Here is a 26,497-nt window from a genome sequence, read left to right as displayed (position 1 = left end):
ACTAAAAGCGCCATTTCGTTCTTATAAAAGCACGGATGACCGCGATTGGCCCATATGTTGTAGTCTTTTGGACGCTGAGTCGACTGGTTTTGGTCCGAAAAGGCTGCGATGCAGCGTTCCTCCTTTATTCCCAATCGAACATGGTTGAAGAAGCGGTCACGTGGTCCTGGGTGCCCAAATCACCTGGTCACCACGCCAGCAGGTGACAACTTTCACACCAAGGTTCAACTCGAGTTCAACTCGAGTGACAGGACTGCACCCAAAAAAGGTCAAACAGGCTAGTAAGTTGTACCCTGCAGGCGCGGTGACCAGGTGACTGGTGTACGCAGGAGCACGTGACCGCTTCTTCAACCATGTTCGATTGGGAATAAAGGAGGAACGCCGCATCGCAGCCTTTTCGGACCAAAACCAGTCGACTCAGCGTCCAAAAGACTACAACATATGGGCCAATCGCGGTCATCCGTGCTTTTATAAGAACGAAATGGCGCTTTTAGTGACATTTTGCATACAAATCCCCATCTAGTAGGGCGCAGTCACCCAGTTTCGGTGGAAGTGCGCGAGTTCGATTGGGATTCAAGTAGGAAGGGAGCGTCTCAGCTTCCTCGGACCACGACCATTCGACTCAGCACCCCGAAGACTACAACTGGTGAAATTTTAATTTTTGCCTTAACTTCCCCTTTAATCTTGGACGATACAGGTAACTAAGAACGGAACTGCACGGGTACCGTAGAGCAACCAGACACGTGCGCTATTGTAACGCGAGGCAACGATTTCGATCAGTTGACCATCTAGTCACGCACCGCATTTCCATTTGACGTTTGAATGGATTTTCAAAAATAATATCCAACAGCCTCAATCCTCCAGTCTCAGGTCTGTGGTCATCGAAATCATGAGGATCAACACTTGTTTTTCTATAACTGTCTGGCTTTATTCAATCTTTGACCATTATCAATACCAATTATTTATTTTATTTATTTATTTCTGCACCTCGTGGCATGTCAAGACAGCCAATTGCCATGCTATATATAGGATCAACCGTTTACTCGATTCATAAATAATCATCATGGTGCACTAAAAACCCAACTAATTACAAGTCATGTACTTCCAAAATGTGAGGCTAAGCACCCTTTTCGCGTGCTCTGGCTCATTAAGGGCGCGTTCGAATTGTCAATCTTTGACTTTTCGAGGAGCTTCGTTTTTCTGAAGAGGTAGCCTTATTGGCCTCTTCAGAAAAACGAAGCTCCTCGAAACTCATCCGATGGGAAGGTGGATTAGTTTCGAAGAGTTTGGAATAGCTACGTCACGTAGTAGGTCTACGTGGCGATGGTCGATCTGATCGGACGTCATCATCGCCATGACAATTCCACTGAAAAACTCTAAAATGATAGAAACCGTTCTCGGACACTTCAACTAATCTCTATATAAAATTTGTTAGAACAGTTGATGAAGACAATTCGAACGCGCCCTTAGATTCTCGGATCAGTCTTGGCTTATGCCAGTTATGGCTATGCACTCGCATACTCTGATCTGCCAAGGAACCGAAAACGACAAAATGTCGCGGATTTTTCTTCGTGCACGCATGCGCCACGGCAGCCATGACTGGAGAGTCGCCCATGCCCAGGCCACCGGCCCAACATCGCCATCGGCCAAAGCCTCTGCACTCTGCACTGCAGTACTGAACTACCACACCGTTGGCATTTTCATCTCCTTCGGATTATTTTTCTAGTGCTGATAGCGATCTATGCGAGCTTGATGCTGAACATTTCAAGCGTTATTTTCGAAAGAGTTGCTTGCCTTCATCAATTTCGCTCTGTACCTGAGCCACAACGGATGAACGGCTTGTACGTGGCAGTACGTATTATTGCGTGAGATAAGACATCTCTTTGATCCTAAGAAGTTATGCAGTAACTCGATGTCGATCGTGATCAGTCCGCAGTGCGAGTGAACTGTGGTCACGCGGACAGGCAGGAGTGTGAACAATGGCAGACAGGGTGCGCTATAACATAGCCTTCCTACTTTCCAATCTAGATGCATCCTTGATCTTGGAACTCTTGCTGGAGAATGATGTGCTGGACGTTGATGAATATGATACTGCCTCTAGCAAGGAAAACGTGAAGTCTGATCTGACAAAGTACGTGGTGAGGCTGATGCTGAAGAAAACAGAGGAACAGGTCGACACGTTCCTGAGGCTCATTCAGCACAGCCAGCCTCATGTAGCGGAACATGTCGCCAGTACCATGGCAAAGCGACGCGATCCAACTGCCAGTGGAAAAACTGACCATCCGACGAAGCCAATGTCGGCAGATCATGAGCCAGCACTTGGTTCGTCCTCCGGTAAGTGTAGAAGATGATCCATACTGGTTTACACACATGATAATGACACACATAACTGGGTAAGACGAAATAGTGTAGATACAGCGTATCACAAAAATGACAATTCACTTTGCTCTGTACGTGTATCACAACGAAGAAAATCTGGCGTCATCAGGTGGGGCATTGCTCAGGCATTGTTTGCCAAATAAGTGTGGTTGTGTGTGGTTGTGGAACTGCCCACTCGCACGTGTCTGCATGCATACACATGTATGTGCACTTGAGTGAATGCCTGTGTGTGAGAGAGGTGGATGTGTTGTTGGATGAGTGTGATGATTGTATCTGTTTGCTTATGCTATTATATTGTCTCTACAGCACTGCCAGAGTGGGTGAACTTCCGCACCATCAGCAACATTGATCGAATGGAGAGGCTAAAACGCATCCGGGACATCGTGGCCGAATCCTCCAAACGTGTGCATGATGTTGGATGCTACCTTCTGGATAAGGAATTCCCGGACAGTCCAAAAGCGGTGTGTTCTCTTTTTGCCTATTTCACTGTACTAATAAAATAGTATTTCTCAGACTTATCAATAAAGACGAACTCTCTGAGTCGATCATTTTAAGGTAGCAGCCTGGTCCTAAATTTCATATGGCAGTCAATTGACCGTAACTTTGGTGTCTCTCAATGGATTTGAGTGAAACTTGCACCACACACTCCTGCCAATATGCTGGCCCTCCGGACATGTTTTAAAAGTTCTTGCGCCTTGCTGACAGGCTTTACAGGCCGGAAAAACTCAAAATTCCGGCATAGTGCCACGGTTGGCGAGCCACCCAGGAGCCAAACAAATACATTTACATTTTTTCACATTTTCCAGCCAATTCTGTTCGTGCGCAGGATCCAAACCTAAAACAATGTCCAGAAGCAGCCATGGGTGGTGGGATAGGGCCCTTCAACGTGGCCCTGGAATCTGTCACAACGGCAGGAGTGGGCGTTCTGTCACAGACTCCCACAGACCCAAGTCAATTTTTGAATTTTTTTAGGTTCAGGGCGTGCTACGAGGTCGTACCTTTGATATAACATCCAGTACTGGGACCTCCACAGCAAGCCATTTCCACAGCGCTTCAAACCGAATCCAGGATACCCTCCAAAATCGGCAAAGACTACCAGTCACGTTCCACCACTGCCTGGTACTGAATCCTACCTGACTTCTTGACACGACTCAAGCTTGCCAAAGTCACTAAATCAACGTCAACTACAATAATCAAGCCACATATCTGCAACATCACGAGGGTGCTGGCAAAAGTCCGGCTGCACGAAGCCCGCCGCCGTGCAGCCCAATACGTGGTTTTTTAACGTGATTTTTTGGACTTTTTTGGACTTGGAGCAAAATTCTGCACACTTTCGCGTGATTCCATGATACGACAAGTTGCGCACGGTCTGCTCACATTCAAATACAGTGCTGCCAACAAAATGACAGCGCGCAACAAAAAAATCTTTCCTTGCAAGGGCACATTTTCGGCCATAACTCTTGAACAGCTGGTCAGATCGAGACAAAAATTTCAGAGACTTTGCAGCTGTTCATGCTCTTTCAACTGATGTAGCACTCGATGTGAATTTCCAAATTCGATTTTTTAGGGATTTAGGACCAGGCTGCCACCTTAATCCATGACATCTTTAAAAAAGTATTATTCATAAAAATTGTTGAAGACCACAATGCTGTACTCGGCGTTTGTCTATTGATAAGTCTAAATGTTTGTGGAAAAGGGGATTTGATCCATTGGAAACAAACCAGCACTCTAGCTGTAGTCTGACTTACTCCGATAAAATAAAATAAAAGCAAAAACAGAGGATCGGTCGGGGAAGTGAACTGCCTGAAAAGAGAGAAAAAATGCCAGACCCACCACCAACCACGGTCAGTTTCTGGAACATACTACCAGAGGTGAAAAATTCACGGTTCGTGTGAGACTCGGATGGAGGCGAGTTTACCGCATCCGCAGGAACGCCACCACCCACAATATACTAGGAACAAGGCACTCAGATGAGTAGATCAGAGGTGAAAGAAAGTGAGGACTGTGCCAAACACTATCAGGCAGTTCACTTCCCCGACTGATCCATTGAATTTGAAGTCCTCCCGATCTATAAAAATTAATCGCTTTCTTTCACCTCTGGTAGTACCTTCCAGAAACTGACCGTGGGCGGTTAGCAACCTCTGCGTCCAAACAAAGTCGGAGGTACTTTTCCGTTGCAAACTCCAGACGTCACCTGCACGATGTACTCCAGAATGCTTGGGCATGCCATTCATTAGATAAACCAGGATGATGCCTTGTGAGAAGAATTATGCAGGAAACAGGACAGAGATTTGTCACCAATATTATTTTAATGGTGCACGTTTACGTGCTGAGTGGCCTGGTAAGAACCCTAGGTTGTCGTCACAAAACACCCGCTTCTGGGTAATAGCAGGTATTTTTTGAATTGAGAAGCCCTCATTCCAGCTCCATCCACACATGATATACTCATATACATGATGTGTATGGTTTGCTAATGTCAATGTTATTTTGAATCTGTTTTGTCTGGAATGTGCTGGGTAACATAAAGTGTTTGTGTTGTGAATTCCTTATACCCACAGGCGATCACGAATGAAGCCCATCCGGAGACGAGCCCATTTAGTTTGTTCGACGCAATGACAAAGCTATGGATCGAGAAATACGACATACCGAGCGGCAGAGACATGCATATAGCCGTTCAGAATGCGGTTGGGCCTGGATTGGCGGAGAACATCAAGGAATTCTGCCTCAACTCCGGTAAGTGGTTGTTAAATTTTCCCTTCACGTATATTGCAATACACCCCTCTGGCTAGTTTAAATTGGTGTTGGGAGAATCCTCAACGGTTCGAATGTTTTTTTTTTACCCAATGATCGAGTGTTCACAGAAACAGATCATCTCGGACATGTCATACTATTAAAGGGTGCTTGCCCCATCGAGCGCAGTCATGTGTGGTAGGTCACCCACTGGTGATGGCCCACAATGTCAATCCACTGTCAGGACACTCGTCCCGTTCTATATGTACAGTCAGTATAAGTGGGTATACCCAGGTTTCAACAGTGCTCAACACCACAGGGGCGGAGCGTAACCACAAAGATCAAAAAGAATGGTTTCACCAATTACAGAAACATACGTTGTAACGCTGCGTTTCATGCACGTAGGTAAATGCTAAGGCAATCATCAGACAACTAATGCTTTTGTTGCGGGATAGCTTGTTCTTATTGTGGGGGATACGCATGGGCATGTAGAGGAGGTGTGAGCTATCAATGCAGGGCATGCATGGGAAGAGCGAGTGATAATAATTACATCACTGGATGGGCATGCGCAGTAGGCGCGAACTATGCATGGAGCGTGCAGAGGCGGAGAAACTATCCCGCGACAAAAGCATTAGTTGTCTGATGATTGCATTAGCATTTAGCTACGTGCATGAAACGCAGCGTTACAACGTATGTTTCTGTAATTGGTGAAACCATTCTTTTTGACCTTTGTGTACAGTCAGTAGATACATGCAAATAATGAGATGGAAGGCAAAACCCCGCTAAATCCATTTGATCACTTTTCGGATAATGGCCCAAAAACAGGATTCATGCTATGTGCGGTTTGTATCTAAAATTTGGTATGCCAGGCTGAACTGCTGTCAGCTGTTGTTGTGTCCCCTTCGAGAGTTCTAACTGAAACCAGACAACTGTTTGGGGGTGAATTAATGAATGATGCAGGAAAGAGTCCTTTGACGACGAGGACCGGTATGCAGGCTAGCGAAAAAGTGCGCTTGCTGCGAAGCAATAGCAAGAAAACATCAATTATTCTCGACCTTGAAGACTACAAACTTGACGTGCTTGGTGTGACGGAGATGTGCATAAGCGGCTGTAGAGTCGAAGTTCTGGAGCATGGCAATACTCTGTACAGCTCTGATGGCCCGCCTCATTGCCCAGGAGTTGCAGTTCTTGTAAGCAAGCAACTTGCGACAAATATGAGATCGTACAAATTTATTTCCGACCGCTTGGAGGTTGTCCGCATGAGAGCAGGCCCGCATTCTGATAGCAGCCTGATAGTGGTGGTTTGTTGCTATGCTCCGAGCCTTCAACGCTCGACCACCCATCGGAGGCAGACGCCTGCTACTCCAGTCTGAGGCAGGTCATGGCAAAGGTACATATATGTGGGATGCTGTGCCACCAGATCACCACTCTCAATCACCGCTCTCGATCACCGCTCTCGATCACCGCTCTCGATCACCGCTCTCGATCACCGCTCTCGATCACCGCTCTCGATCACCGCTCTCGATCACCGCTCTCGATCACCGCTCTCGATCACCGCTCTCGATCACCGCTCTCGATCACCGCTCTCGATCACCGCTCTCGATCACCGCTCTCGATCACCGCTCTTGATCACCGCTCTCGATCACCGCTCTCGAATATTCACAGGTTCACGTGTACACAGGTACATGCGTGCAAAATGCACTACACTACACTACACTACACTACACTGCACTACACTACACTACACTACACTACACTACACTACACTACACTACACTACACTACACTACACTACACTACACTGCACTGCACTACACTACACTGCACTACACTACACTACACTACACTACACTACACTGCACTGCAATGCACTACACTACACTGCACTACACTACACTGCACTGCACTGCACTGCACTGCACTACACTACACTACATTACACCACACCACACTACACTACACTACACTACACTGCACTACACTACACTACACTACACTGCACTGCACTACACTACACTACACTACACTACACTACACTACACTACACTACACTACACTACACTGCACTACACTACACTACACTACACTACACTGCACTGCACTGCACTGCACTACACTACACTACACTACACCACACCACACCACACCCCACTGCACTACACTGCACTGCACTGCACTGCACTGCACTACACTGCACTGCACTGCACTGCACTGCACTGCACTGCACTCCACTGCACTGCACTGCACTACACTACACTGCACTGCACTGCACTCCACTGCACTACACTACACTGCACTGCACTACACTACACTACACTACACTCCACTGCACTGCACTGCACTACACTACACTACACCACACCACACCACACCACACCACACCACACTACACTACACTACACTTCACTGCACTGCACTGCACTGCACTACACTGCACTGCACTGCACTGCACTACACTACACTACACTGCACTGCACTACACTGCACTGTTACGGCGACTGATGTACACTACGGGATTGTGTTTGCTTGGACGTAATGGTTGAGCGGTGTTTTGCAGTCTCCTCAGACTAACGTTAAGATCGTTCGACTAGGCATTCGGAAAACGACAGGTTCTTCGTCCATGTTCATATACGAATGAGGGGCCGCTGTGAAATGTTCCGTGAAAATTCCTATCTACTCAGGACCGGCACCACTGGTATGGCTGGTGCGGCCATAGCCAGACCAGTTTTCACCAATTCCAACTCTCATAGAATACTCGGTGTGCAATTGATTATCTGGGAGTTCTAATGCTAGGCTATACTCATGCACTCCTCGTTATACTCCCATCCCTCCTAAGATGTTGTTCTTGTCCAGTGATGACTACTGTGCTAGCTGCATATCTGTTGCTAGAGGCTGAGTGTGTTGCTGAAACAGATATATATGATGTACGTGTATTGGAAAGCATTATAGAGACATGCTCCCAGGACATTGAAAACTGGGCATGCACGGGGAAATGATCGGCCGTTTAGCCGACCTGAGGTCAGACCACCCCTCAAAAGACCTGGGATCAGACCACCCCTCAAGAGACCTGGGGTCAGACCACCCCTCAAGAGACCTGGGGTCAGACCTCCCCTCAAGAGACCTGGGGTCAGACCACCCCTCAAGAGAACTGGGGTCAGACCACCCCTCAAGAGAACTGGGGTCAGACCACCTCTCAAGAGACCTGGGGTCAGACCACCCCTCAAGAGAACTGGGGTCAGACCACCCCTCAAGAGACCTGGGGTCAGACCACCCCTCAAGAGACCTGGGGTCAGACCACCCCTCAAGAGACCTGGGGTCAGACCACCTCTCAAGAGACCTGGGGTCAGACCACCCCTCAAGAGAACTGGGGTCAGACCACCCCTCAAGAGACCTGGGGTCAGACCACCCCTCAAGAGACCTGGGGTCAGACCACCCCTCAAGAGACCTGGGGTCAGACCACTCCTCAAGAGACCTGGGGTCAGACCACCCCTCAAGAGACCTGTGGTCAGACCACCCCTCAAGAGCAGGCTCCAGGACTGATACTGGTACTTATAAATATAGCACATCCATCCATATTTGAAGTACGCGAGCTCAATTGGGAATGTGGAAAGAAGGGAGCATCTGAGCTTCCTTGTACTAACACCATTGCACATAGTGACCATAAAATCGGTTGTGGCGACAAACACGGTTAGGCCGGCTGCAGGGACACCGTAATGTCGCACCCGCCCCAGCACCATTCAAACATTTCCCTTTGGCAGTTCACGGTACGAACTTCAAGAATCAACAAAGCCCTGCGTAATGGGTACCAGGGGAAGGCTAGACAGCATGTCTCCAGACATCAATAGGCATTGTATGAAAACCAGTCAATAGTACTAAACAGCGAAAGCCTTTTCAAAGTTCGGTTTCGCTCGCGCACCGGGCCCGAGCTGGCAGCACAAACAAACGCCGGGCGCGAGCTGCCAGCACAAACAAAAGCCGTACACACGAATTCCGTTGGGCCAACGGATGGCCACAGACATCAAAAATAGGAACAAACCCACCCACGGCTTATTTCTCTTGCTAGCTGTGCTGCTGCGCGCATCCAACTGTTTTGCAATTTCTCCCTCCCACCCACACCCCCTGAATTTATTACCGCTCTACACTATCCTATGTCTCACAATGAGTGCCACTCAGCATGATGGTACTCCAAGCTACATGTACATGTATTTGCATAATTTGATCTGTCCTTGCTCACTATTCTTGACAAAATTCAATTGCAATGAAGCGCCGGTGGCCGGCGGGGGCATTTGGCGGCTTGGTCTGATTCCTAGCTTGTTGGTAACCGGCTTGAGGTTTTCAAGGTTGCTATGACAATGTGCAGTCATGCGCAGGGCCACCCAGCATGCATTTGGGGCCCAGGAAAGACAGAAACGCGTTGCTAGGCAACAGCAAAAGCGCTAGGCGAGTATCACACTACTCATGCAGCGTGCACGTTGGCGTAGGGTATCACGCTACCCTTGTGCTGCGGGGTACCACATTGCCCCTCGCTGGAATCAGACCTGCCCCCCGGATACCTTGCGCTGGCCTCACGGTGACTTCATGTGCACCAACTAATGACATGGCGTCCTTTCATGCGGTTTACCGCACGGATTTATGAAGTCGGACATATTCCGATATATTTGCATCAATCACACAAAATTAGGTACATTTCTCTTGTAAACCCTGTCAGTTTGAGAAATTAGACAAACACCGAGCAAATTTTGGCCGCGACGAGGATCGGGAGGAATCCATCATAATTATTTACATAGCTACTACCATCACGTCGACCGAGTGAAGATCGAAAAATGATAATGGAGTGGAGAGAAGAAGACCTGAAGTAGAGTGCTTGAGAGACTATGTAGTGTCACATGAGCTTCGTTAGGAAGGCTCTCTTTTGAATGGAGAAGCCCAACATCGCTGATTTGGATCGCCGTTTTCAAGCGCTGATCTGCAGTAGGAATGTTTTTGTAAATTATTCGTAGTTGTGGACGTGGATGGATTCAGCGCTCTGTTCTCTCAGCAAGCCTACTCCAACACGAAGGACTTCCATCGTGAGCGAAACAACGTGCTCCTTGAGCAAGTGCAGCTCGGGGTAATATGGCCAATGCCACGGGAGACCACCTCGTACCTGCATAAGGCCAAGAATTGATGGCAAGAAATCTTTGATGAGCGCCTTCAACTTCAAGGACGCAATATATCTCCTCAGCAGTAATTGCAGCGCTCTTGCTGAAAATATCACTGCAAGCACTAGGCATGATTTAGTGAAGAGCTACTTGTACTAGCGATTGGAGATTTGGTGTTGGCTTCCAGGGCTGGGCATATCTGCTCCATCATGGTAACTGGTGCGTTTGTCAAGGCAGTGCAGTTTCTGCTGCTGTTTCACAAGCCATATGCGCGGCGAGTAGGAATTTGTTGTATGATAGCTGAGGATCACCAGCCTTCATGGACAAACCTATATTGGGACTGGTTGCTGAACAGTGCACACCTAAATATCTCAGCAAGCTCTCTTGCTCAGCTGGTGACGAACACTATATACCCGCTGCTTTGGGCTTGCAGCCCCGTCTCCCGACCATAGACCGATCGAAAGGCTGTCACGGTCCTGTGACCATCGGCGTACAGTTGACGCTGATGGGGCATCGGATAAAGTGCTGGCGTCAGTAATTCTTTGGTATACCTGGAATCTACATCGACAGCTGGTTTTGACTTCCAGCCATCCTTCGTTAGTTATGCTTGTGACTGTCATGCCAGCGAGTCGATAAGCAGCATCACCTCGCATCTTTGATGGTGAGGCCTGTAAAGCGTCACCGACCAGTGACGATGCTCGAATAGGGCACCCTACCAGAGCTGGCGCAGTGTATGGTGCAGTCTTTCATGAATCCATTAACTATGCTGTTTGGCTGCTGTAGCTCTGACGCTTGCGTGTGTGCCTTACATTAAAGGGGAAGTATACCCTAAAATCAAATTTTCACCAGTTGTAGTCTTCTGGGTGCTGAGTCGAATGGTCTTGGTCCGAGGAAGCTGCGACGCTCCCTTCCTACTTGAATCCCAATCGAACTCGCGCACTTCCACCGAAACTGGGTGACTGCGCCCTACTAGATGGGGATTTGTATGCAAAATGTCACTAAAAGCGCCATTTCGTTCTTATAAAAGCACGGATGACCGCGATTGGCCCATATGTTGTACTCTTTTGGACGCTGAGTCGATTGGTTTTGGTCCGAAAAGGCTGCGATGCAGCGTTCCTCCTTTATTCCCAATCGAACATGGTTGAACAAGCGGTCACGTGCTCCTGCGTACACCAGTCACCTGGTCACCGTGCCTGCAGGGTACAACTTACTAGCCTGTTTGACCTTTTTTGGGTGCAGTCCTGTCACTCGAGTTGAACTCGAGTTGAACCTTGGTGTGAAAGTTGTCGCCTGCTGGCGCGGTGACCAGGTGATTTGGGCACCCAGGAGCACGTGACCGCTTGTTCAACCATGTTCGATTGGGAATAAAGGAGGAACGCTGCATCGCAGCCTTTTCGGACCAAAACCAGTCGACTCAGCGTCCAAAAGACTACAACATATGGGCCAATCGCGGTCATCCGTGCTTTTATAAGAACGAAATGGCGCTTTTAGTGACATTTTGCATACAAATCCCCATCTAGTAGGGCGCAGTCACCCAGTTTCGGTGGAAGTGCGCGAGTTCGATTGGGATTCAAGTAGGAAGGGAGCGTCGCAGCTTCCTCGGACCAAGACCATTCGACTCAGCACCCCAAAGACTACAACTGGTGAAAATTTGATTTTAGGGTATACTTCCCCTTTAAGGGCAGCGGGCCGTCTGCTCTAGCCATTTGCCAATGCATGCACGGCTGAACGTCTACCAGCCAGCTGCAAACACTTCTCTCCCTTCCACATTGTGACATAGTGGACATTGTGTGTGTGTGTTATTACATTCCTATCTGAACTGTTCTGGATGCAGAGATTTACCCACTAAGCCCTAGAGAAATACTACTACTATTACTAAGCTTGGTATGCAGGTGTGACGTGCCGCTGCTCATCAGATTTGGTCGATGCGACTCTCGTGTTTTTAGTTTTATTTTGTCTGCCTTTTTTGAATTTGTAAACCAAACGGACTAAACTATCCAGTGATCAGGTACTGGTGTGGTGGGGCGAGGTTTTGTTGGTGATGCTGCTGTCAGTGGTGACGGCGTGCATGTGCTCGTGCTTGCGGACGATCGCCCGCGTTTTCTCCCATGCCGCAAGTTTGTCTTGCGTTTGTGTTTTGCATTTGGACTTCCTGCCAGTCTTGGAAGGCTTGCATTTCAAACAGTTTGTCCCACTGTGTGGCTCCCAGTCTTTGAGCAGTGTACATCCACCTCTGGAGCTCCAGAGAATTTTGGGCCCCTAGCAGTAGCAGTGCATTCCATGGCCAATTTGCAAGTGTGGCAAAAATGTTCAGGGTGTATTCGGTTTCATCCACATTGAGATGAAACACTGCCAAAATGGATTCAGTATGATCTGCCACACGATACTTCGACCGTCCACTCCTTGAGGCGAATTTCTCCCCTCCAATACGACAACACGACGACAGGATGCTAACATGAGCCTCCATTTCTGAACAAAATAACGTCTCTAAAATGGCCACGAAAAGCTACAGTGATGCACGTCAAGCTGAGGAATGCACGAAATCAAAAGGCTAGGACATCGAGGTATACTAAAAAATTGCCTGCGAGGCGGAGAAAATTCGCTGACGAGGTTGGCAAGCCCTTGAAATCGAGCGACGTTCCAAGAATAATTGCACCCACGTCGAGAAAGAAACCATGCGTAGCGCGTGGGTAACCCAAGAAGATCGCTCGAGCGGCGGCACAATCGAAGGCAAGGCCAGTCCAAGGTCTAAACTCTATCGAATGACCTGGCAAACACCCGTGGTTTCGGTTGACCTTGCCCGTTTGAGATGGAAGTCGAGCGAAATTGCAAACATACGACTAGGCCAGGTCGCGTAAAAAAATGAAAAAGATTAAAATTTGGCGGCCATATTGAATAATCGCGCGTCGCATGCATGGGACAGCCGTGGCCTCCTGACAGCCAAACTCAACCAACTTGTGCTCTGTGACTGGGGTGGTACATGTACTAGCAATATAACGTGGCACAGATGGGCTGACTTTCAATTAGCCAAGCGAGCTACTCAGGCCAAGGTGCATGATCACTATTCGCAGCACTTATTGTCCATGCAGCAGTCGGGTTAATACCACTATTACTTACATTATTATAAGTTTGTTCGCCAGAACACTACAAGTTGCAAATTTCGATTTTAGGCTGTACATCCTCTTTGAAAGAGAGTGTCACCATTTGCAATAGATTTATACTCGTACAGACTCTACACTCACTTTAGTTCTGTTCTGTACTTTTTGTCTTTATAGATGCTACCATGATGATACCTGGACAACAGAAAACGCAACAATCAGTCTACACAGAGGGAGGTAGTGAGACTGATCAACAGCTGTCCTCCAGCAGACATACAGCAACACACAAACAAGCAACATCAGCTTTAGCAACAACCAGTGCAACTAGTATGGGTACATCAAGGAGTACTAGACCAACTACAGCTCAGGTTTCAAAAACATCATCACATTCAAGCAACTCATCTCTACCAGACCTGGACGAACACTTCACTGGCAGGGATGACATTGTTACAAAGATCAGTCACAACATTCTCACAACAAAGTCCAAGTCATCATCTACACGAGTGAAGAGTCTTGTGGCACCACCTGGTTTTGGTAAGACGTCCGTAGCCATTGCCGTTGGACATGTATGTCGCAATGCTGGTTGTCGTGTGGAGTTCTTTGACTTACGCGGTGTAGCTGGTGTTGACGCTGTCCAGGCAATGATTCAAAACCGACTCGAAACAAACCCGGCTTTATCTGGAACTACTGGCAAAGCAACGAAATCAACTGATGCCATGGATGATGATGGTGGCAAACATCACATGTTATGTATCCTAGACAATGCCGAGGATGCTATCCAGGCTGGTGCTGATAAAGATTTCCAACTACAAGATGTCATCCAACGACTACTAGGACTACAACACAACGTTCATATCCTACTGACAAGTCGTGTTTACTTTGACCTACACGCTGCCCAGTTTAAACTACAACAACACCGTCTTGTTGGTCTGACAAAGGTTTGTGCTGTTGGTCTTCTCCGTGGTCTATGTGTTGAAGGTAGTGTGAGCATTGAAGATGCACGGAGGTTAGTGGATCATTGTGGAAATGTTCCACTTGCTGTACGCATTACAGCTGGTCTTCTACAAGGTGGCCGAAAAACTCCAACCATGTTGTTATCGCTATTTCAGGAACTTGGTCTAGATGTGTTCAACGACGATCGTCACTCGGGTCTGAAACCGAATCATCGAATCCTGAAGCTGTTGGAATTAGCATACAACACATTACAGCAGGATGACAAGGAATCATTCCATGCTCTCTCTCAGCTGCGTTCATCGTTCACATCTGATTGCGCTTGTGTGATGGTGGGTTTGCCTGCAACTGATGCCAATGTGGTTCATCTTGTACGTTTTGATCCTTTGATCAAGATTTGTTTCCTGGATTACAATGCGTATTTGAAACGCTACTCTTTGCAACCATTCGTCGCCGAGTTTGGCCGTTACAAATGCCCTGAAGACAAGCAACGCATGTACCAACAGCGAATGTGCAAGCATTTCCTTGGCTTTGTGAATGATGTTGATCATCGTAGAGGTTGTGGTGCAGAGAAAGCAATGTATTGGAGTCATCAACTGCTTCAGGAAGCCGTGAACATCAAGAATGCGTTGTCGGTTGTTGATCTGCTCTCTGATGATGAACTTCTTCCTTTCTCTAGATTAGCAACGTGTATTGGTTTGTTTGCAGCTTTGTTTGGGAAATCAACAGTTGCTGCAGCGTTTGCTGAAAGGTTTCAAAGATTGGACAATGCACCGCTCTCCGTTCAAGTTGACGGTCTTTGTGCCTCGGTCTTGTGTAGGTTTACCAGTGCAGGCAAAGCAGCGGGTTCTGACACCAATTTTGACGATTTGGAGCTCAAAGCCCAAACACTTCTTCAGAAATGCAACAAGGAACCGACAGGAGAGCAATCACAGCTGCAGCTGATTTTGATCCAACTTTCATTGGAGTCATGCAGAACACACATATCTCGGACCATGGGCAGCGTGGAAGGACAAGCTGAGCTCAGCCAGGAAACACTATCCCGTCTTCAGGTGGTGTACCAGCGTGTTACAACAACACTGGGAATTGGTCTTGCAACAGGTGTCACTGAATGTGCCCTGAAACTCATTCAACTGTATTGTTCCACTCTGCTAAACAAGGATATACCCAATGTACAGGTGGTAGAAGACCTTGCTGAGAGAGTAATCTCATCATACTTCCTATCACAGGATGGTGCAGTCCTTTCATGTGCTGGAATGTACAACTTTCTGCTACAATGCATTGTTGTGATCCTGGGCAAGGTCATGTCAGGTTCCTGTAGCAGTGAGTGGATTATTTCACCATCATTGATTACAACACTGGGTATACCACGGTGCGAGTGGAAACATGTACCAACTGCTGTCAGGCGCTCGCTCAATGTCAATGACGACTATACCACTGTGTCTGCTCTTCGGATACAACACTACCTGTACTGCATGGATGATGACACAGTGTCCACACTACTGGACATGTACTTGGATTATATGTACAACATCCAGTACAGTTCCTTGGTAGTTAATGGAAGGGCACACACAACTCCAACGGGTCTCACTCTACCAGCACAGCGTCCCTACAACATTGTGATGGACTATGTCAGGAGATGGTGTAATGGCTCAAATCCAGCAGATCACACAACAGCACTGATTAACAACTGTAGCCAGAACAAGATACCTGATGTGGAAGTGATGCAGTCTTGTATACTGATGGCTAGAGTACTGCAGACGTTTGAGGTAAGCTGGTAGTGCAGCGTTATCCTTACCCTAGTTTTCATGCACACTCCACACTCCATTCTGAAAGAACCCAGTGTACTGCAAACCAGTGTACTCAGTAATGATCTACGGTATAGTGTCTGTCTCACTGAACCTCATTACTTGCTGAACACACAGGAGAAGGTGAAAACTTCTAAGACATGGTAACTATGGAAATGGAACGCGTTGCTTTCTGCTATATCAGCCTGATTTGTATTTATTGTGCGATGTGTAGTCTATTTCGATTGTATGGGCTTCAGTTACGTTCTCTCTACACTGTCCTTTGTTGTGTGTTTTGCTGTAGAATACAGTCTTTGCAACTGTCGATATTTCCAAACTCTTCCCAGCATTGAAGTCATTGGTTAATGATCTCAGTGCTTACCTGCCGAGCAATTGTGCAACTGGTCTCTCAGTGTCTGGAATTGTGTACTTACCACCAACAACTGGGGACAGTCCTCTACTATACATCTCTCTCATTGCTGCCCTGCATCATCAATCCAAGAGAGGTCAAGTCAGCACTGATCACCACATTGCACTGCGGGAATGGTGTCCACGTGTAGCAGCATGTTTTGTCTGCTATGACCTGGACAACATCACAGCATGTCCTCGTTGTGGCATGGCTTACCTGTGTGGCAAACATCGTCAAACTGATGAACACCAAAGTGAACACAACCAACACTGTGCTATGCTGGCAGCACTCAGACGTCGCAGACTGCAGTAAGTTAAGAGTGCTGTCTTCGGCTCACGTGAGTGAGTGTTTACTGCGCGTGCTGTGTGCTGTGTGCTGTGTGCTGTGTGCTGTGTGCCGTGTGCTGTGTGCTGTGTGCTGTGTGCTGTGTGCTGTGTGCCGTGTACTGTGTGCTGTGTGCTGTGTGCTGTGTGCTGTGTGCTGTGTGCCGTGTGCTGTGTGCTGTGTGCCGTGTGCTGTGTGCTGTGTGCTGTGTGCTGTGTGCCGTGTACTGTGTGCCGTGTACTGTGTGCTGTGTACTGTGTGCTGTGTGCCGTGTACTGTGTGCCGTGTACTGTGTGCTGTGTACTGCATATCAGTTTATGTACTTTAAAAGTGGTACAAGAGAACCACAGCTGTGTCTGTGGAAGGGGCAGGCTTACATGGTGGTACTTGCACCAGATCTTCCGTTTTGGCTGCGTCACGACATGGTTTGTTCGAATCGCCTATGTCTGCATTGCCAATTATGGGACCATGGTTCCATGTGACCCTGTGGCAATAGCTCCATTGGACAGTTGCCTGCGTGTGCACATGCGTGTGTGTGTGTACACGTGTGTGTGTGTGTGTGTGTGTGTGTGTGTGTGTGTGTGTGTGTGTGTGTGTGTGTGTGTGTGTGTGTGTGTGTGTGTGTGTGCATGGTGTCTGTGTGCAAGTTTCTGTGTGTGTGTGCGTGCGTACACGTGTGTGTGTGTGTGTGTGTGTGTGTGTGTGTGTGTGTGTGTGTGTGTGTGTGTGTGTGTGTGTGTGTGTGTGTGTGTGTGTGTGTGTGTGTGTGTGTGTGTGTGTGTGTGTGTGTGTGTGTGTGTGTGTGTGTGTGTGTGTGTGCGTGTACATATAATGTGCATCTTCAAGAGTGGGTGATTTTGTGCTTGTACCATTGAGTTTGGTTGGTGGGTGCACTCACAGAAGAACGTTCCTGCTCCAGCACCATATACTCTCTATTATCTGAGTTTGCAATGTGCAGCCCACACTAGTATCAAGCATTAACTTCACTGGGGCAGGGGTACATGCAAGTGGAACTCTGGGCGCGGATCCTCTCATGCCAACCTCTTTCTTCAACTTGGTCTCACCGGCCCGCTTACTGCGGTGTTGTGAGTGAGATCATAATTATCCAGTCCAGCCAGAGTTGGGGTATTGCAAGGTGTGGTGGCTGTTGGGTGGGGCAATAACCAATGGAGTCGCTTTTGTAGGACTCCTTCCGCTGTGTGCGCATCTGCATGCATGCATGTGTGTTTGTGTGTATGTGTCGACATGTACGTGTGTTCTGCGTATGTGTGCACATGCATGTGTGTGTGTGTGTTTGTGTGTGTACATGCGATTCCCCCGTTGTACACTCTACAGGGCTAGCTGAGCTTCTGAAGGTCTCTACTGGATAGTGTTTAGCAGTTGAGATTGGTGAAAGTGACCAGCACTGGACAGGAATCATTTCCAGCAGCTACTGCAGTAAGAGATACTCCAACAGCACACTACCTGTCATTGATCACAACACTGTGACATCACTTGTATAGACATGATGTATACAGATTGTCTATGACACACACAGTGTTGTGTTAGTATGTATAATGATCAACTGAACTACATGTACTGTCTAGTCCAGTCTACTACAGTATCAGTTTTACTGAAGGTTAGATCATACGGTGTATGCTTCATTGCCAAACAAAGTCTCCTACGCACTCACTGCAAGTATTCGAAGTCCACTGTCCTTGGTATCCGTTCTTGTTGCGTCTGCACTGGCAGTGGATTTCTTTCTCAACCCACACACTCACCCATCCACCCATCCATTCCACTTTTGTGATCATCACCGTTATTTGTTCATATTGAAGAAAGTTGAGACTTGACTTTTCACACAGTCATGTATGTATGTACCAGTACCTGCCTACACATGTGTTCATGCATAACTACCAGATATTGATATGATCAATGCTTGCTAACACTGTGCAGCTCCCCAAGCTGAATCCAAGGCATGTGCCTACACTCTAGCAGCATGCGTGCATCTACATTTTGCACATGCGTAAAATTATATTTTTCTCTGGCTTGCAGTGTCCCTCGTTCTCTGGCTCTTGCGCAGATGCTGTTGTCCCCAGCTCACGGCAATATTTGTAACGCTGTCACACTCGTATCGGAGCCCCAGCCAACCATTTTGACTTTCGTTGGCTATTTGTTACCCATACTGGAAATCAGGAATATAATGAATACTGTAATGTCGCGTATAATAGCAGGTGCGTACGGCCGTATAAGCCGGGGTTCAAGCCATGCTTCTATTCAAGTTATGCTTACATTCGAAACATGCTTCTACGTCAACATCTTCAGTTTACACTGTGCAGTGCACATTGTCACGCACCTGTGTGTAGTGTGCAAGTACATGATACATGCATGCTTTTATTCAAATCATGCTTCTGTGTCATGGAACGCTTCGTAAAATCGGCTTCTGTTCGAGTCATGCTTTTATACGCCGCGACACTACAGTATAAACAGCTCGCATATTGCTCAGAATTGAGCTCTATGCATCGGTGAGTGAAAAGGTTCCATTTGCCAAAAATGTTGTATGCAAAAAATTCCGTACATTCCACCTAAAACTTACTCACATGCAAAATATTCAGGAGCAAACTGCTACCCTACTACCCGCTCTTATTACGTGTAACACCCGTACCCTACTACCCGAAGACTCTCCTATTTAAAATGATTCAAGTTTTGCGCCTCCTAGGCATACAAAATATTCCCGATTCACTCATACAGTGTTGATGTGTGCTCATTCATTTTGGCTTTTAACCAGGGAGTCGTAAAATACCGGTAATTTTGGACTCCCTGTTTGTAACATATAAAATAATTTTGAAAGGGCAGTCGGCTGTAGCCAGCCTATTGCATGCAAACCTACCCAGTCTGATACTTTCTGTCACCATCCGAGTCATTAGCAGACAGTCTGTCTGGTCACCCTACCGACAATAGGCCAACATTATAATTAGGGCTCAAACGGTCACGGTTTTACCCCCAACGGTTAACTGCTAAGCTAACGGTCGGCTTAACGGTTATAACCTATAAGCCACGGCAATCCTGCGGACTCTTTTTTAACCGTATATTTGACTATACTTCTTCAAAAAATGTACCCTATTCAGTACAACGCACACATGTATATTCTCTTGCATGCTCATTCATACATACTCTCACACGAAGAGACCAGATATGACCGAGTTGACAGCCCAGAAATTGCGTACGCGTGCGACAGCCTGCATACTTTGCAACGACCTGATACTTGAAAAATTGACTGAAAAGTTACTGCGTATTAACCGTTATCTTTATAGGTTAACCGTTAATTCTTCGTAACCGGTCTGCAACCGGTTAATCGGACTAACCGTTTGAGCCCTAATTATAATATACATGTATGGAATTCAATCACGTGAATCAAGTACAGTGCTTAGCTGCTCAAAGAAATCCAATCATGCAAGTCACGTACGTCCCAGCCTCCCAGGCATTGTGCAGCCCTAGACCTGCGAACACTGGGATGTGCACTGGTGAACGGCGCAAAGACTTTTAAAAGTGACTCCCTGTACTTCAGTGAGCAGTACATGTCCTAGTAGTAGTACTGTACATGCCAGTACAGGGTGCTATGCAGCGCCAGACCAGACCTGTGTGAACACTGTGCTGCGCACAGGTGCAGGGCATTGACTTGAATCACGCAACCGAATTATTATTTCATCGAGCAGTAGCTAGCATTGTACATCCACTTCACCTGGCCGAATAAACCCTTGGCACAGGTCACTGAGGTCAGGTAAACACGGGTCGGTTCAGGTCGCGTCGGTGCACAGCAGGTAACCATGGCAACTGTGGCTGCGCAATGGTACAAGAAAAACTAGAGCAGCAAGACTCGACTAGGACAAGCTGAGAACCAAGACCATTCACAGCAAGACTAGGATAAACTGAGAACAAAGACCATTCACAGCGAAAAAAAGCTCTAACTCCGTTCCCTCCTCCATTCACTTTGTTGACTCTGATAACTTTTTATCGTGCATACTTTTCCCCGTAATCCCCAGTTATCTACCCCCCCCCCTGCGTATTTTCTGTATTTTTTTGTTTTTGTGGAGCTCTTGGGTTGCAATGAAGTCGAGACCCTATGGTCGGTCAAGCTGCCCCTGCCTCTCCCCCACTCCTGCCATTCCATATGTCTCATCGCTGCCTTGCTGCTTTGTGCCGTCCAATGGTGTGGTTTTTTTGTAAAACAAAAACAAAACAAAAAAACAAACAGCAAGGCTAGGACAAGCTGAGAACCAAGACCATTCACAGCAAGGATAGGACAAGCTGACAACAAAGACCATTCAGCTGCAATGCATAACAACTGTATCAAGCATCAAGCACAACAACACTGTGCTTACTGACTTGTTGTAAGAGTTTGTGTGTGAACGCTGTTCAACACGGTAGTTTCATCTGCTGCTCACAAACATACTGATTCACAGGATACTTGAAAAATAGGAGAAAATGATGTAAGTTTAGGATGGATGGATGAGTGAAAGCCTGCATTCAGCTCGCTCTGCTGCGAGAATGGGAAAGGTGATGAAAACAATAAAAAACAGCGTAGTGGCAGGTCACGGTATTTACTCATGTAGAGCATACAGACACGAGACTGCCACACTATAATCAGTGTGACATCCGCGCTTGCACGTACAGTATGTATAAACACATAAACACGTTCACACGCACGCACACACACACGCACACACGCACACACACACACACACACACACAGCACACCTACATACAGATATGCAATGATCAAGTACAGGACGCGAAAAACCAACATAAACTGGGAGCATAACGGGTGAAAACCTAACAACATCAGACTATACTTAAATAGAGATAAACAAGAAGCAAGCAAGGAAGTACTAATACAACACACCTATTTATAATATATCCACTTGCAAGGACCCTTGTACAACATACCGTGACCAGTGTTCTTGATGGCAATCTATCTGCTACTTTGCTGTACAGAAGATGCGGATGGGCTGCTCTGAGTATTGTTTTGATTACAGTGACATCTTTGTGCCAACGAGACTGACGGCGGCAGCACGTCTGGTCTTGTTCAATTGCTTGCCTTGTTTATGCTTCAACTGCTGCTTCTCAAACCGATCAGGCTCTTTCTTGCCCTAGACAGACAGACACACACAAACACCCATACACACGCACGCACGCACACACACCCACACCCACACACAGGTGCGTTGATCAAGTACTAAAAAGTGTTTAGAAGTGAAAAGTCAGAAAATGATGAGAACTGGTAAACACTAACTTCTAAAATGCTATGCACAATACCGCTTCTGTGATGCTATGGGTAAAAAAAAGTAAAAAGTAAATTATCGTGTCCGTTCCCGAAGGGAAATCATGACGGCCGCTATGGGTGCCGATTGATATTCTGCTTCGCATCGTGTGAAGGGTCGGTCACGAAAACCGATGGACAATGCACGGATCATTGCAGCAATATCCCTGCAGTCCACGCACAGTCCCAAACTGCATGTGGCCTGGAGCTCTCGAGTCACGAGCACCTACCAATTCAGAAAGTGATGTGTGTCGCTCGTCGCTTATCTAGGAAGAAGTTGGGCTTGGCTCAACTCCCCGTGAAGCGGCCTGCCATAGAACTGTGCTGGCCAGTGATGGAAAATATTGAACAAAACCGTCCATTATGATGCTATCAGCTTGCAGAGAGTTGGCGTGCACAGTCCATTCATAAGAAGATGGACTTCCCGCTTTCGATCACAATGGATTTTTTAGAATTACGGAATCCTCTTCAAATTCTTATGTTTCTGAAGTCTATTTCTCCAAAAAAAAGAAAAAGAAAAAAAAGCAAGCCATAGCAAGAACAGGACTTCCACTTCATTCTCCCGAGTCAAGCTCCGTATGAAGACATCCAAGAAGAAGATTACCTGATGAGTCCAGCGGGGACGAAACGTACGTCGCAATCGAGCTGTCGTTGCTGTGTCATGTTCTATGTGCCATGCGCTACTTGATGTACCAGCCTGCTATGTCGGATACCGCCAACCATGCATCGACTAGGCGCCAGGCGCGAACTGATGGTGGTGGTGGTGAGAAGGAGAGCTCTGTGCCAGAACTTTGCAGCCAAGAGAGCGTGTGTGGGCGGCCGTGTGTTTACCGCCATATTGCCAGGTGTGTCTTTACCACCATATTTATCAACCAAAAGTCAAAAGATGAAATTATTGGTGCGGCTTTGGCCGGATCTGCCGCACCGGTTCCGACGCCCCTGTGTACAACAGTACATTGTGCGGTTTGAACCCTAGACGAGGTACCTTTTTCGGACCCTTTTTCAAATTTCGCGGCACCGTAGCCGTGTACCATAAAATCACGAAAAGTCGCCAAATACGGGAGCTCGCCAGAGCAAGGGCCCATTTTTTTTAATAAATGGACTGTAGGTAACAACCAACTTGACAAGGGCTTACCTTGCGACTCGCCTCCTTGTCCACATTCCACTTTGGACGTACAATATAGTCCTTGTTGGATGCTTTTGGCACACGGGCACGGCCCACAAATCCACGATCACCCGGTTTCAGCGCTTGGCCACTGAGCAAAGCAAAGCAAAGAACATATCCAAACTTAAGAATGAAATGTAGCATTATACAACGAGAGGAAAGTGCTCAATCCCCACACTAGAGCTCACACTTTCCCACTGACTTGACATCATACAATGATGATATCAAATTATCAACAGCCATATTATGTTTACTCACATAGGGATAGAAAACAAGAGAGAGAGACAGAGAGAGACAGAGAGAGACAGAGAGAGAGAGAGACAGAGAGAGAGAGAGAGAGAGAGAGAGAGACAGAGAGAGACAGAGAGAGAGACAGAGAGAGAGAGAGAGAGAGAGGAGAGAGAGAGAGAGAGAGAGAGAGAGAGAGAGAGAGAGAGAGAGAGAGAGAGAGAGAGAGAGAGAGAGACAGAGAGAGAGAGACAGAGAGCGAGAGAGAGAGAGAGAGAGAGAGAGACAGAGAGAGAGAGAGAGAGAAAGAGAGAGAGAGAGAGAAAGAGAGAGAAAGAGAGAGAGAAAGAGAGAGAGACAGAGAGAGAGAGAGAGAGAGAGAGAGAGAGAGAGAGAGAGAGAGAGAGAGAGAGAGAGAGAGAGAGAGAGAGAGAGAGAGAGAAGAGAGAGAGAGACAGAGAGAGACAGAGAGAGACAGACAGACAGACAGACAGACAGACAGACAGACAGAGGCACCAACAGACAGAGAGATAGAGAGAGAGGCTTTTTCCAGAAGTTGAAATCTATCCTGGACAGTCGATAACCAGCTACACAGCCGAATAGAACGCAAGGCAGTGTGTATGAGGGAAAGGCCTGTGAGGAATGCAACAGGCTGCAGATGAGTAGCAACATACCTTTCGCCAAGTAGTCCTCCCTTCTCCTGTTCATCATCAGCTCCGTCCGTACTAGACAAGAGAAAACAAGAAACACAAAGACACTAGAGAATAAGTGATCTGTGCACTCACGCTTCGTGACACACTACGTCACAAAGGAATTCTCCAACGAACACAGAATATATTGTGGTGAAAAGCAAGAATCTAGCGGTAATAATCAAAGGCGAACAAAAATATGTACAGGTAGACTCCCTTTAATTCGAACCTCAAACTACCAGGCCGCAACTTCGAATTACATGTACAGAGAATATTCAAATTATACCGTATTCGAATTAGAGGGGGTCTACCTGTAGAAGAGGCTGTGAGCAACAGCCAGCACATACTTCAAAGTAGGAGTTATGGCAATAGTAAATAATACCATCAAGAGTGTACAACCTCCCAAGAGTGAGCAACTCTGCGTATGGGGTCTCCGGCGGAGAAAACTCACATCACGTACCCAGGTACGTTCCGTATTACGTTCAAACGAAGGATAGTATGCACGCAATCTGAATATCTGCCATGATCATGCTGGGGATTTGCATACGTGCAGTGAGTTTCTGTCAGAGAGTGATTTTTTTATTACTCCGCTGCTCGTTAAAAACGGGCTGGAAACGTACCACTGTGCACGGCTGTTCGCGCACGGACATCTAACAATATGGAGTCGTTCGGTGCGATTTACGTAACGCGGTGCAAACCTCGTGAATACGATGGGAGTTCGCGTTTTGGGATGAAACTCATGTCACTCTCCGTGTGGTTCCACGATTTCGCAAGTCAAACCAGGATTTAATATTTGAAAGCGCTCGAGCGAGATACTCAATATCCAGACAATTTGAGAGAGAAGGAAGGTAAAAGGAACTCCTGCCGTGGTCAACCAGCATCCTGACCTTTTCGAACCTCTCCAAGCTGTCCCTGGTAGTCTGGATATTGACGCACGCACTGATTTTCAGCTTCTCCTCGCCGGGATCACGGGTGCAACTTTCAAATTTGCCGATATGCACTCGCACACACGCACAATTGGATCTACATCACAATTTCGGGGCTATCTGCGTGCTTGCTGCCTTTTTCAGCAATACCCCACATGTCTACTGGGCAGTTTCCACCAGGCCTCGGCCTCCTGGACTCAACAGCGACTCCAGCGCCATGCCATCTGTCCCCTAAATCGCATGAAAAGGTAGCTCAGCATCGAACGCACGGGACCTGAAGTTTGTGCACGGGACGTGATAAAACTTGGTGAAGATAGCCAGAAGATAGTCCTCTACCTGGGAAAACTGAAAGCTAGACTGGGAAAACTCCTGAAAGGGCTTCTTGACGCAGGCATGTCAACGATGAATCAAGGAACGAGCGAGAAAGAAGGCTTGACTTGTGCAACGCGGAACAAACTGTTCCTGAGACGAAGTTGGCCATGTGAGGTACCAGCGGAAAGCTAGTTTCAAGAGGAACACGGAATACCTGTTTTCCGGGTAAACCTGGCCTGGTAGCTTTCTAAATCGAGCGAAAACCACAGCGAAATCGGCTGCTGAGAATTTGAAAATTCAAATTTCCTTGCCGATCCAGCCCAATCGAGACTTTTGGCTGCCATCTTGTTAAATGTCCAAATTTCGCGAAAAAAAACAGCCGTGTGTGACACTACACCACGTGATGCGAGTTTTCGCCATCGGCGAACCCCATAGAAAGGGTATCAGGAGTTACATACTCCTGGGGGCTTACATACTCTTGATACCATGTGTACATGTAGTTCAGCCTGGATATTGTCAGGACTCAGAACGGGTCAATACTAGAGGTCAAATGCATGCAAACAATGAGTGAATGCATGCAGTGATTTTACTGGAAATAATAAATTATGAACATAAAAAACGCTGTAACGTAGCGTATATTCCCCTGTGCACAGATCATGATAATACTACTTCAAAGAATTTATTCTATTTTACGATAGCTGGCTCAACATCATAGTAACGTCTAAGTTAAAGTTGACGCACACACACACACCTGCCCGCACACACACACGCATGCACACTTGTACTTGCTTGCTTGCTCACTGCCAAAACTGGTCACGTGGTTCTCCCCGGGAGAGGGGAGAGAGACTCAAAAGGAATCTTCGAAAGATGACTCAATTGGCCATTGAACCGCCCAACGGCCGACACCCCCTGAAATCCCCAAACTAGGGTGGACTTGAAATGATCCCACTTATGGGCTCACCACACCTCAGTAAGTGGGCGAGGACAAGGTGCAGAAAAAGGATTGACGGCATCAGGGTATCTGTCCGGGGATCCAACTGCAGTTACCCCTGCCCCCAA

At 47.2% G+C, this 26,497-nt stretch overlaps 1 protein-coding gene and 1 long non-coding RNA gene across 3 annotated transcripts in view; one reads left to right on the top strand and one right to left on the bottom strand.

Moving 5' to 3' along the window:
• Positions 1–19,529, top strand: part of LOC135813779 (uncharacterized) — a 50,419-nt gene extending 30,890 nt beyond the window's left edge. Inside the window, exons 1-6 of one of the 2 annotated variants that reach the window (XM_065326788.1) lie at positions 1,652–2,334; positions 2,686–2,840; positions 4,938–5,112; positions 13,526–16,068; positions 16,391–16,803; positions 18,155–19,529. In XM_065326788.1, coding sequence (XP_065182860.1) covers positions 1,980–2,334; positions 2,686–2,840; positions 4,938–5,112; positions 13,526–16,068; positions 16,391–16,803; positions 18,155–18,164 — 3,651 coding nt within the window. In that variant the 5' untranslated portion in view covers positions 1,652–1,979 and the 3' untranslated portion in view covers positions 18,165–19,529. Of the gene's footprint in view, positions 1–1,651; positions 2,335–2,685; positions 2,841–4,937; positions 5,113–13,525; positions 16,069–16,390; positions 16,804–18,154 lie in introns of those variants that run through there. The other variant, XM_065326795.1, reaches the window with a different exon arrangement.
• Positions 19,530–20,989: 1,460 nt separating this feature from the next.
• LOC135813704 (uncharacterized) lies at positions 20,990–24,283 on the bottom strand. The gene is made up of 3 exons (XR_010553101.1): positions 24,186–24,283; positions 23,254–23,374; positions 20,990–21,948 (listed from the first exon to the last, which is right to left on the bottom strand). It is a non-coding gene; the product is annotated as an uncharacterized LOC135813704 (long non-coding RNA).
• Between the last annotated feature and the right edge of the window lie 2,214 nt (positions 24,284–26,497).

This window comes from Sycon ciliatum, chromosome 1, assembly GCF_964019385.1.
Source record: "Sycon ciliatum chromosome 1, ocSycCili1.1, whole genome shotgun sequence".
NCBI lineage: Eukaryota > Metazoa > Porifera > Calcarea > Leucosolenida > Sycettidae > Sycon > Sycon ciliatum.
Note: the sequence above shows the minus strand (reverse complement) of the source record. Positions and strands in the feature narration are given on the sequence as shown.